This window comes from Oncorhynchus keta, chromosome 34, assembly GCF_023373465.1.
Source record: "Oncorhynchus keta strain PuntledgeMale-10-30-2019 chromosome 34, Oket_V2, whole genome shotgun sequence".
Lineage (NCBI taxonomy): Eukaryota > Metazoa > Chordata > Actinopteri > Salmoniformes > Salmonidae > Oncorhynchus > Oncorhynchus keta.
Window position 1 is genome coordinate 11535816 of NC_068454.1, and position 12651 is coordinate 11548466.

Below are 12651 nucleotides of genomic sequence, written 5' to 3' on the forward strand. Positions count from 1 at the left end.
TAAATAAATGAAATTACAATAAAAAGCCTCTGATAACTCCACCTGGCGTTGGCTAGTCTTATCACCAGGCTCTACAGTGAGTCAGTTGCACTGTCACTACTTAGTTTCTACATCAAGCGTCAACTCCATCCCAGATACGCTGCTGTATAAATCATACTCACTTCTGAAAGCACTAGTTATCTGGAAAACCACTATCTGCAAGTGATTGAATCCCTGCTCTAGTCTCTCGTATACATTTTAAAAGGAAAAATCACATGTACACACATTTCATCTTCTCAACGGTTTGGCTGCTGTGACCATTCTAACTGGTATCTGAGGAGCCATCTTGGTTTAAGGAGCTTAATAGCTGTTAGTTATTCCTTCAATCCATCCTGTTTAGGATGACAGTGCAATACCTCATTTGCATACCTGTTAAAGACTCAAAATATTCATTTGTTCAAGCATCCTCATTTTCCCCCACACATATTCACTTTCCCCAAAACTCATCTCTCTCACATGATGTTAAGCACATTTATTTTATTTTTCAGATTTGAATATTTATAGAAATGAGCAGGCATGTTTAGTGATCTAGCTTAGTGGAGCACATTGTTATTTCTTCTCTCTCTTTCCTCAATGTCTCTCACATCGCTCTCTCTCACACCCCTCTCTCTCACACCCCTCTCTCTCACACCCCTCTCTCTCATACAATTAATAGTATGTGAGTTCTGATGCTTTTCAATAGACCATTTTATGCCACATGAATTCTAACCCCTGACCTCTAACCTCTGTCTCTCTTTCCTCCACAGATCTGAAGAGAGAGGCCAGTATCTGCCACATGAATTCTAACCCCTGACCTCTAACCTCTCTCTCTCTTTCCTCCACAGATCTGAAGAGAGAGGACAGTATCTGCCACATGAATTCTAACCCCTGACCTCTAACCTCTCTCTCTCTTTCCTCCACAGATCTGAAGAGAGAGGCCAGTATCTGCCACATGAATTCTAACCCCTGACCTCTAACCTCTCTCTCTCTTTCCTCCACAGATCTGAAGAGAGAAGCCAGTATCTGCCACATGAATTCTAACCCCTGACCTCTAACCTCTCTCTCTCTTTCCTCCACAGATCTGAAGAGAGAGGCCAGTATCTGCCACATGAATTCTAACCCCTGACCTCTAACCTCTCTCTCTCTTTCCTCCACAGATCTGAAGAGAGAAGCCAGTATCTGCCACATGCTGAAGCACCCTCACATCGTAGAGCTAGTGGAGACATACAGCTCAGATGGCATGCTCTACATGGTCTTCGAGTTGTGAGTCACAACTTTGTTCCTGTCTATTACACATGCACGTGCACACACTCTCACACTCACACACTCAATTATGCACAGCAACATACATATTCATAGGATATAAGCATTTTTTGCATCTAAAAAGTATTTTATTTCAAATGTGATGAGGTTTAATATGATCAGCTATAATCCGAGGTCGCTCCCATCCCCATCAGTTCAGTCTGTCATGTCGCTGAGCGGTAACACCACTAGTGGTGTAATCAATGTGACCATTGGTAATGGATTTCTACTGCTCGCTAACGCTAGCATAGCTAGGCTAGTTATCAGGACAGAGTACTGTATGGGTAAAGTGAGTGAGTGTAGCTGCAGCTGTGGCTGCATGCAGACGTCAGTGTAGCAAGCTCTTATAGAACGTGTTGAGGCAAAAGCTATTTTTAAAGTGACGTCTTAATTTCTGAAATGACATCATCATTTGTACCGACAGACGTATTCTATCGAGTATCATTTTAGAATATGCATAAAATTCATCCTCCAAATGCAACGTCTGCCTACACCCACACGTATCGTCTAGATTTGGAATACCTTCAAACACCAAATTATACCTCATTTTAAAATAGGCCACCTGTCAATCGTGAATAATAATTATTGTTATTTTACCTGTGAAACGTCCAAACTGCATCTGCATGCCAATAATTCGATCTCAATCAGATTCATGGGAATATGCATTCAGATGTTCTTGAATGATGTAGGCCTACAGTGTAGTATGTATGTACATTATGTAGGTTAGCCTAACTTTGTTTTCCTGAGCCTCTGGTTGTAACCAATAGCATAGGCCTACCTGTATTTTGTTTCAATCAAAGCTCATATTTGCCTAGTGGTACCGTGGTGCACAAGCTGTTAAGTTTTGACCCATGAGAAAAAAATGTGACTAATCAGCTAATCATCCTAAAACCTCATAAGGGGATGTTTTTGGTCTTACGGTAACGTTATACTTAAGCAATAAGGCCAGAGGAGGTGTGGTATATGGCCAATATACCACAGCTAAGGGCTGTTCTTAGGCACGAAGCAACCCCTGAGGTGCCTTATTGCTATTATAAACTGGTTACCAATGTAATTAGAGCAATAAAAAAAAAGTTTTGTCATGCCCGTGTTATACGGTCTGATATACCATGGCTTTCAGCCAATCAGCATTTAGGGCTCGAACCACCCAGTTAATAATGTCTGAAATACCCTTGGCTGTCAGCCAATCAGCATTCGGGGCTCGAAGCACCCAGTTTATCATGCTATTCCATTCGGTTCTGTTGTGTAGAATACTAATAAAACATTGTGACTTTGCGGCCATTGAATAGCTTTGATCGACCTTTTAGTAAACAAGCACCAGTGAGAAGTAGCAAGCGACGCTCCGGAACGCTGCGGCAGGACTACACCTCTGGTGATAATAGGACTGGAGGAGAGAGATGAAGAGAATCAGAGGAGAGAGAGAGAAAGAGTATCAAGAGAGAGAGAGAAAGAGTATCAAGAGAGAGAGAGAAAGAGTATCAAGAGAGAGAGAGAAAGAGTATCAAGAGAGAGAGAGAAAGAGTATCAAGAGAGAGAAAGCTGAGAGAGAGAGCGAGAGAGAGAGAAAGAGTATCAAGAGAGAGAAAGAGTATCAAGAGAGAGAAAGAGTATCAAGAGAGAGAGAGAAAGAGTATCAAGAGAGAGAGAAAGAGTATCAAGAGAGAGAGAAAGAGTATCAAGAGAGAGAGAAAGAGTATCAAGAGAGAGAGAAAGCTGAGAGAGAGAGCGAGAGAGAGAGAAAGAGTATCAAGAGAGAGAAAGAGTATCAAGAGAGAGAGAAAGAGTATCAAGAGAGAGAGAAAGAGTATCAAGAGAGAGAGAAAGAGTATCAAGAGAGAGAGAAAGAGTATCAAGAGAGAGAGAAAGAGTATCAAGAGAGAGAGAAAGAGTATCAAGAGAGAGAGAGAAAGAGTATCAAGAGAGAGAGAAAGAGTATCAAGAGAGAGAGAAAGAGTATCAAGAGAGAGAGAGAAAGAGTATCAAGAGAGAGAGAAAGAGTATCAAGAGAGAGAAAGCTGAGAGAGAGAGCGAGAGAGAGAGAAAGAGTATCAAGAGAGAGAGAAAGAGTATCAAGAGAGAGAGAAAGAGTATCAAGAGAGAGAGAGAGAGAGAGAGAGTATCAAGAGAGAGAGAAAGAGTATCAAGAGAGAGAGAGAAAGAGTATCAAGAGAGAGAGAAAGAGTATCAAGAGAGAGAAAGCTGAGAGAGAGAGCGAGAGAGAGAGAAAGAGTATCAAGAGAGAGAGAAAGAGTATCAAGAGAGAGAGAAAGAGTATCAAGAGAGAGAGAGAGAGAGAGAGTATCAAGAGAGAGAGAAAGAGTATCAAGAGAGAGAGAGAGAAAGAGTATCAAGAGAGAGAGAAAGAGTATCAAGAGAGAGAAAGCTGAGAGAGAGAAAGAGTATCAAGAGAGAGAAAGCTGAGAGAGAGAGCGAGAGAGAGAAAGAGTATCAAGAGAGAGAGAAAGAGTATCAAGAGAGAGAGAAACAGTATCAAGAGAGAGAGAGAAAGAGTATCAAGAGAGAGAAAGCTGAGAGAGAGCGAGAGAGAGAGAAAGAGTATCAAGAGAGAGAAAGCTGAGAGAGAGAGCGAGAGAGAGCGAGAGAGAGAGAGGAGAATGGCAGAGGGCTGAAAGGGTGAAGTCGAGAGAGCAGCCAGGGAGGTAGAAGAAGTGATCGAGAAAGAAAGAAATAAAGAGCGAGAGGGGGAAATAGTGAAAGAGGTCTGTAGAGGAAGAGATGGTGAGTCCTGCCTACAGTGTCTGCTGAAAAATGATAGAGAGAGACTGAAAGAAGGAAAGAAAGAAAGAAAGTCATCAGTGTGGAATATGAAGAGTGTTCTGTTCTAGTCTACTCTGTTCTATTCTGATGTGTTGTTGCGACTTTGTACTGAGGTAGCTACGGTAGTCAAGCGCAGGAGAGCAGAGATGTCAAAGTAGCGTCTTTAATAGGCAAGTCCAAAATGGGTCAGGTACAATACAAATTAATGCCCAAGACATAGGAACACGCAGTCACTCACGGAAGGAGAAAAAACAACGCTCCTTACTTTTCCTACAACACACTTGAATAAACTGAGGAAAACCTCAACGAGCAACATGAAAATAGTCCCGCAAAAACCTAAGTGGGAAACAGGGGTAAATATACACACAGAAATAAAAGCAAATGAAAACCAGGTGTGAATGAACCAAAGACAAAACAAACGAAAAAATAAAAATGGCATACATACATTAACGCACGTAAACAGTCAGATACAGACACGCGTACAAACACACATATACATACATTAACGCACGTAAACAGTCAGATACAGACACGCGTACAAACACACATATACATACATTAACGCACGTAAACAGTCAGATACAGACACGCGTACAAACACACATATACATACATTAACGCACGTAAACAGTCAGATACAGACACGTGTACAAACACACATATACATACATTAACGCACGTAAACAGTCAGATACAGACACGCGTACAAACACACATATACATACATTAACGCACGTAAACAGTCAGATACAGACACGCGTACAAACACACACTCACACAGATAGACACATACATACATGCACACATACAAACACACACACAGACAGACACAGACAGACACAGACAGAGACATACATACATGCACACATACAAACACACACAGACAGACACAGACAGACAAAGACAGACAGATACATACATACACAGCTTTCAAACAGGCCCATAGTAGTGGCACACACTTCAAACTTGAATAAGATAACCTTTTCACCTCCTGAAGTCTCGCTCTCTCCCCTTCTCTCTCTCTACCTCTCTCTTTCTACCCCTCTCCCACTCCCTATCCCCCCTTTCTCTCTCTCTCTCTCTCTCTCTCTCTCTTTCTCCCCCTCTTCCACTCACTCACCCGCTATCACTCCCTTCCTCTACCCCCTCCCTCCATCTATCTCTCTCTCTCTCCTACAGTATGGATGGTGCAGACTTGTGTTTTGAGATTGTGAAGAGGGCAGACGCTGGCTTCGTCTACAGTGAGGCGGTGGCGAGGTAAGACCAAGTCCACTTCCCATGATGCTCCATTTGAAATAGTTCCTCTTGTTGCATTGAGTTCCATTCAATCTGATGGCTTCACATTTCTCCAAGGCTGCACTTCAGTATCTCTTTCAAAACTTAATTTAACACAACTAGTGAAAAATAAATTCAGAGAATAATACCAAAACACCATGGACAGAAATAACCACTTGTCGCTATTAAAACAATATTGTTTAGAATCAATAGTCATGGTGTTTTATTTCTGCCTTCCTTTCTCCTGCTCCAGTCACTACATGAGACAGATCTTAGAGGCACTGCGATATTGTCATGACAACAACGTCATCCATCGAGACGTGAAGGTAGGCCCTAGTCTCCGTTTGACAGCATGTGTGTTTGTGCACGTGTCTCCCGGAAACAGAGTATACTTGGAGTTGGAACCTAGCTGTGATTTTACTGTGCTCAGTCCCCTCCTCCACTCCTCAATTCTCTCTTGACCCAGACGTGTTTTTCAATCTGGCTGTTTGTCTGAAACATTTCTAAGTGAGTTTGAATTTGAGTTTATTTTTACAGGGAGAGTGAAACATTAATCAACATAAATTTCCAACCGCAGTCCCTGGGCAGATTATTAAAAACAATTCCAATAACAATGCAGACAAACAATGAGCAGTGAGCACATGCAGAGCGACACAGACAGACTGAGCAACATAGGACAAGCAACACAGCATGCAGAGCGACACAGACAGACTGAGCAACATAGGACAAGCAACACAGCATGCAGAGCAACACAGACAGACTGAGCAACATAGGACAAGCAACACAGCATGCAGAGCGACACAGACAGACTGAGCAACATAGGACAAGCAACACAGCATGCAGAGCGACACAGACAGACTGAGCAACATAGGACAAGCAACACAGCATGCAGAGCGACACAGACAGACTGAGCAACATAGGACAAGCAACACAGCATGCAGAGCGACACAGACAGACTGAGCAACATAGGACAAGCAACACAGCATGCAGAGTGACACAGACAGACTGAGCAACATAGGACAAGCAACACAGCATGCAGAGCGACACAGACAGACTGAGCAACATAGGACAAGCAACACAGCATGCAGAGCAACACAGACAGACTGAGCAACATAGGACAAGCAACACAGCATGCAGAGCGACACAGACAGACTGAGCAACATAGGACAAGCAACACAGCATGCAGAGCGACACAGACAGACTGAGCAACATAGGACAAGCAACACAGCATGCAGAGCGACACAGACAGACTGAGCAACATAGGACAAGCAACACAGCATGCAGAGCGACACAGACTGACTGAGCAACATAGGACAAGCAACACAGCATGCAGAGCGACACAGACAGACTGAGCAACATAGGACAAGCAACACAGCATGCAGAGTGACACAGACAGACTGAGCAACATAGGACAAGCAACACAGCATGCAGAGCAACACAGACAGACTGAGCAACATAGTACAAGCAACTCAGCATGCAGAGCGACACAGACAGACTGAGCAACATAGGACAAGCAACACAGCATGCAGAGCAACACAGACAGACTGAGCAACATAGGACAAGCAACACAGCATGCAGAGCGACACAGACAGACTGAGCAACATAGGACAAGCAACACAGCATGCAGAGCAACACAGACAGACTGAGCAACATAGGACAAGCAACACAGCATGCAGAGCGACACAGACAGACTGAGCAACATAGGACAAGCAACACAGCATGCAGAGCAACACAGACAGACTGAGCAACATAGTACAAGCAACACAGCATGCAGAGCGACACAGACAGACTGAGCAACATAGGACAAGAAACACAGCATGCAGAGCGACACAGACAGACTGAGCAACATAGGACAAGCAACACAGCATGCAGAGCGACACAGACAGACTGAGCAACATAGGACAAGCAACACAGCATGCAGAGCAGCACGCAGACAGACAGAGCAGGGATTATTTTTATTTAACTAGGCAAGTGAGTTAATTATTATTTTGCAAAGACAGCCTACACCAGCCAAACCCTCCTTTAACCAGCGCTGGGACAATTGTGCGCCGCCCTTTGGGACTCCCAATCACGGCCGGTTGTGATACCTGGATCGAACCAGAGTCTGTAGTGACGCCTCTAGGACAGAGATGCAGCTCCTTAGACTGCTGCGCTACTCTGAAGCCTTAACCCATAGCTCACAAGTGTGAACGTGAAGATTTGTGCTGCTCGTCTTCTCAGCGTTTCCTCCTCTGTCCGTTTCTGGGATTTCCAACATCACTCTGGCAGCGCTGAAGCATATATTTAAAAACCAAATCAACTGTAGAGCTTATATTTAGAGTTTCATAATGACCTTCTGTGAGAGTATTCATATTATAACATAAATATAGTGCCTTAGTGTTAGCAGGCTTGTTTGCAAAGTGTAAACCACACAGCTTGTGTTAGTTGTTCAGGGTGGAAACTATGAGAAAACAGATCGCTAGCTCATACTCTGGGTAACACGTTGAAGAAGTTGGCCGTGGTTTTAGCAAGGTGGAGATGAAGCTGCTAAAACAGTTGTTCTTTTACTTCTCCTGTGAGCCGTTGTTGTTGCACTGGTAATGGATAGATAACAATAACCTTTCAATCTTTACTCTGTATTGCTCCAGAACCACTAGTCAAACGTCAGCCATTTTAACTCTGACAACTCAAGAGATTGATTGCAGTAACTATGAGTAGTGTAGTTGTTGTTGACAGAGTTGTCACAGTGAGTTAATGCTGGTGTTGTTCACAGGTACTATGGCGATGCTGTCCTTGTTGAATATGGAGCAACTTGTGTGTTTAGGGGGGGGGGGGTCAAGGTCTTTGAATTAATTTGAATCTCTTAGAAGTATAAATCACAGAACATCTCTATTATATTATTCATAATAACCCCTTCTCGCCTCGCTGTGTGTGTGTATATGCATCATGTGTGTGTGTGATAGAGTGTAACCACAGACTGTCACATGCCTGATTACATAAAATGTAATGTTTTCATTCTAGTTCCAGGAAACAGAAATGATAATGCAGTTTGGAATGTTTGATTGATTACCTTGTGATAATGGACTAGATTACAGACTACTGAAACTAGAAGATGTGCTGTACACATGTAAATAGCTAGCCGTTTTCATATAGACGGTGTTGATGGAGCGATGCCTCACTGTATATTTATTGTGGAATGCTAAAGAATACAGTTTAAATCAAACACTAACTTGATCTGAGCTCGTGTCTGTTTACTTCAGGCTATTTGTTGTAGAGTAATGCAGAAGCCATATGCATTGCCTCATGGCAAGCACTGTGTTACATCTTTCCCTTCAAATACTGCATATTAGCTGTTTGTGTTCTGTGTGTTTGTGTGGTATTATTATCTCAAAACAAAGGCCAAACACAAAAAAGCACACACACACAACAAAGCCTTCACCTAGCTATGTGTGGTCAGCACTGTGGGCGGCGGGCCACTGAGACTCTACAGTTTTTACTGGATCAGCAATGCACTGGCAGGTAAAATACAGTGCCTTCGGAAAGTATTCAGACCCTTGACTTTTTCCACATGTTGTTACGTAACATCCTTATTCTAAAATGGATTAAAAAGTATACAGTGGGGCAAAAGAGTATTTAGTCAGCCACCAATTGTGCAAGTTCTCCCACTTAAAATGATGAGAGAGGCCTGTAATTTTCATCATAGGTACACTTCAACTATGACAGACAAAATGAGGAAACAAAATCCAGAAAATCACATTGTAGGATTTTTTATGAAAATGCAAATTATGGTGTACCTATGATGAAAATTACAGGCCTCTCATCTTTTTAAGTGGGAGAACTTGCACAATTGGTGGCTGACTAAATACCTTTTTTGCCCCACTGTATATCCTCAGCCATCTACACACAATACCCCATAACGAAAAAGTGAAAACAGGTTTGTAGACATTTTTACAGATGTATACATTTAAAAAAAAAAATATATATAAAAAATATATATATATATATATATATATATATATATATATAATCTTATTTACATAAGTATTCAGACCCTTTGCTATAACTCGAAATTGAGCTCATGTGCATCTTGTTTCCATTGATCATCATTGAGATGTTTCTACAACTTAATTGGAGTTCACCTGTGGTAAATTCAATTGATTGGACATGATTTGAAAGGCACCTGTCTATATAAGGTCCCACAGTTCACTGTGCATGTCAGAGCAAAAACCAAGCCATGCGGTTGAAGGAATTGTCCAAAGAGCTCCGAGACAGGATGTGTCGAGTCACATATTTGGGGAAAGGTACCAAAACATTTCTGCAGCATTGAAGGTCACCAAGAACACAGTCGCCTCTATAATTCTTAAATAGAAGAAGTTTGGAACCACCAAGACTCTTCCTAGAGCTGGCCAAACTGAGCAATCATGGGAGAAGGGCCTTGGTCAGGGAGGTGACCAAGATCCTGGTGGTCACTCTGACAGAGCTCTAGAGTTCCTCTGCAGAGATGCGAGAACCTTCCCAAAGGACAACCTTCTCTGCAGCACTCCACTAATCAGGCCTTTATGGTAGAGTGGCCAGACAGAAGCCACTCCTCAGTAAAAGGCACATGACAGCCCGCCTAGAGTTTGCCAAAAGGCACCTAAAAGACTATAAGACCACGAGAAACAAGATTCTCTGATCTGATGAAATCAAGATTTAACTCTTTGGCCTGGATGCCAAGCGTCAACTCTGGAGGAAACCTGGCACCATCCCTACGATGAAGCATGGTGGTGGCAGCATCATGTTGTGTGGATGTTTTTCAGTGGCAGGGACTGGGAGACTAGTCAGGATCGAAGCAAAGATGAATGGAGCAAAGTACGATGAAAACCTGCTCAGGACCTCAGACTGGGGTGAAGGTTCACCTTCCAACAGGACAACTACCCGAAGCACATAGCCAAGACAATGCAGGAGTGGCTTCGGGACAAGTCTCTGAATGTCCTTGAGTGGCCAAGCCAGAGCCCGGACGTAAACCTGATCGAACATCTCTGAATAGATCTGAAAATAGCTGTGCAGCAACGCTACCCATCCAACCTGTAAGAGCTTGAGAGGATCTGCAGAGAAGAATGGGAGAAACTCCCCAAATACAGGTGTGCCAAGCTTGTAGCATCATACCCAAGAAGACTTGAGGCTGTAATCACTACCAAAGGTGCTTCAACAAAGTACTGAGTAAAGGGTCTGAATACTTATGTAAATGTAATATTTATTTTTAATTTGCAACATTTCAAAAAATCTGTTTTTGTTTTGTCATTGAACGGTATTATGTGTAATGTTTTTTTTTCTCCTCATCAATTTAATACATTTTAGAATAAAGTTATAATGCAACAAAATGTGGGAAAAGTCAAGGGCTCTGAATACTTTCCAAAGGCACTGTACCTCTGTTAATACATACACACTTATTGGCAAAAGCTGGACACGAAATCCAATTTCCTAGCTACCGTGCTTCTACATCTGCATTGCTTGCTGTTTTCTGTACCGCGCTTTGTGACATTGGCCGATGTAAAAAAGGGCTTTATAAATACATTTGATTGATTGCAAAACTCAACTCTATTCTTTGTACTGTAGCAACAGAGAGAAGTGAATGTTCGCTGCTTCCAACAGTGATCTTTCTATTCACCCCAGTAGGCTCCAAGAGGGGCAGTGGTACTGATGGCAGCCTGTGTGTTTGTCCTGTCTACACGCTGATAACCAAACACACTGTGGGAATTGAAGAGTGTTGGATCTTATCTGTGAAGGCTAATAGCTCAATATGGAGGAAATGTCACATTCTCCATATGAATGGAGAGAACGAGGGAAGGGTGAATGAAAGCGGCAGCACTAGCAGAGCGATTAATAGATAGACTGTGGCTTTTCCTACTGTATACACAATGTTAGCTGGTAGAATGTGTTAGTGGCTTCCTAATAGTCTTGTTCGTGTTATTTATGGGATGGTGTGCGTCTACTGGTAACTATCTTGTAATGGGAAACAATGGTTCCTGGTGTCTGGATATAGACAAAATGTCCTGCTGGTGTAAAGGATTTGGAGACAGGCGCAGGAATACATCATCTGAGTCTTTAATAAAAACAAACACGTATACAAAACAACATAAGAGCGAGGGTAAACCTCGTAGAACGACACGGAACCCGTAATACGCAATGCACAAAACACGCAGCAGCCCAGGCTGAGACAATGCAATAGGTACTCACACCACCAACAGACATGGGAACAATAACATGCAGCACAGGCTGAGACAACGCAATAGGTACTCACACCATCAACGGACCTGGGAACAATAATCGACAAAGGGCACATTTATACAAACACAATCTGTGAGGAATTGGAACCAGGTGTGCTTAATGACACAGTTCAGTACAGCCTAGAACGCCGGTGACATCGACCTCTGGAACTGGTGAACAGAATGAGCAGCAGTAATGGGGGGGATCCGTGACACAAAAACACGTCAAGCTCTGAAAATCAGCTACAGTCTCACACCTGCACACACACTCACTCTCTGCTGTGGCCCACTGGAATAGTTTATGAGTCTGAGCCATGGGAAGAGATGTTGTGAATTACAGCACTAATCTGCTGTAAATAGCCAGGATGAAGCAGGTTTAAAGTGGAGCCCACCCAAAAAATGCATTTAGCCAACTGAAACACCCGGCTCAAACAGAGAGGGATGCTATGTTAGCTAGCTGGCTATGGCTATCAAACAGAGAGGGATGCTATGTTAGCTAGCAGGCTATGGCTATCAAACAGAGAGTGATGCTATGTTAGCTAGCAGGCTATGGCTATCAAACAGAGAGGGATGCTATGTTAGCTAGCTGGCTATGAAACAGAGAGGGATGCTATGTTAGCTAGCTGGCTATGAAACAGAGAGGGATGCTATGTTAGCTAGCAGGCTATGGCTATCAAACAGAGAGGGATGCTATGTTAGCTAGCAGGCCATGGCTATCAAACAGAGAGTGATGCTATGTTAGCTAGCAGGCTATGGCTATCAAACAGAGAGGGATGCTATGTTAGCTAGCAGGCTATAGCTATCAAACAGAGAGGGATGCAATGTTAGCTAGCAGGCTATGGCTATCAAACAGAGAGGGATGCTATGTTAGCTAGCAGGCTATGGCTATCAAACAGAGAGGGATGCAATGTTAGCTAGCAGGCTATGGCTATCAAACAGAGAGGGATGCTATGTTAGCTAGCAGGCTATGGCTATCAAACAGAGAGGGATGCAGAGAGGGATGCTATGTTAGCTAGCAGGCTATGGCTATTCAACAGTGAATATCTTCCGA

The 12651-nt window shown here is 43.0% G+C and overlaps 1 protein-coding gene across 14 annotated transcripts in view; it reads left to right on the forward strand.

Moving 5' to 3' along the window:
• Positions 1 to 12651, forward strand: part of LOC118366590 (peripheral plasma membrane protein CASK-like) — a 268680-nt gene that overhangs the window by 111243 nt on the left and 144786 nt on the right. For all 14 annotated transcript variants that reach the window (XM_052493084.1, XM_052493082.1, XM_052493091.1 and 11 more), the window contains exons 3-5: positions 1176 to 1281; positions 5278 to 5355; positions 5627 to 5699. In XM_052493084.1, the coding sequence (XP_052349044.1) occupies positions 1176 to 1281; positions 5278 to 5355; positions 5627 to 5699 (257 nt within the window). The remainder of the gene's footprint in view (positions 1 to 1175; positions 1282 to 5277; positions 5356 to 5626; positions 5700 to 12651) is intronic.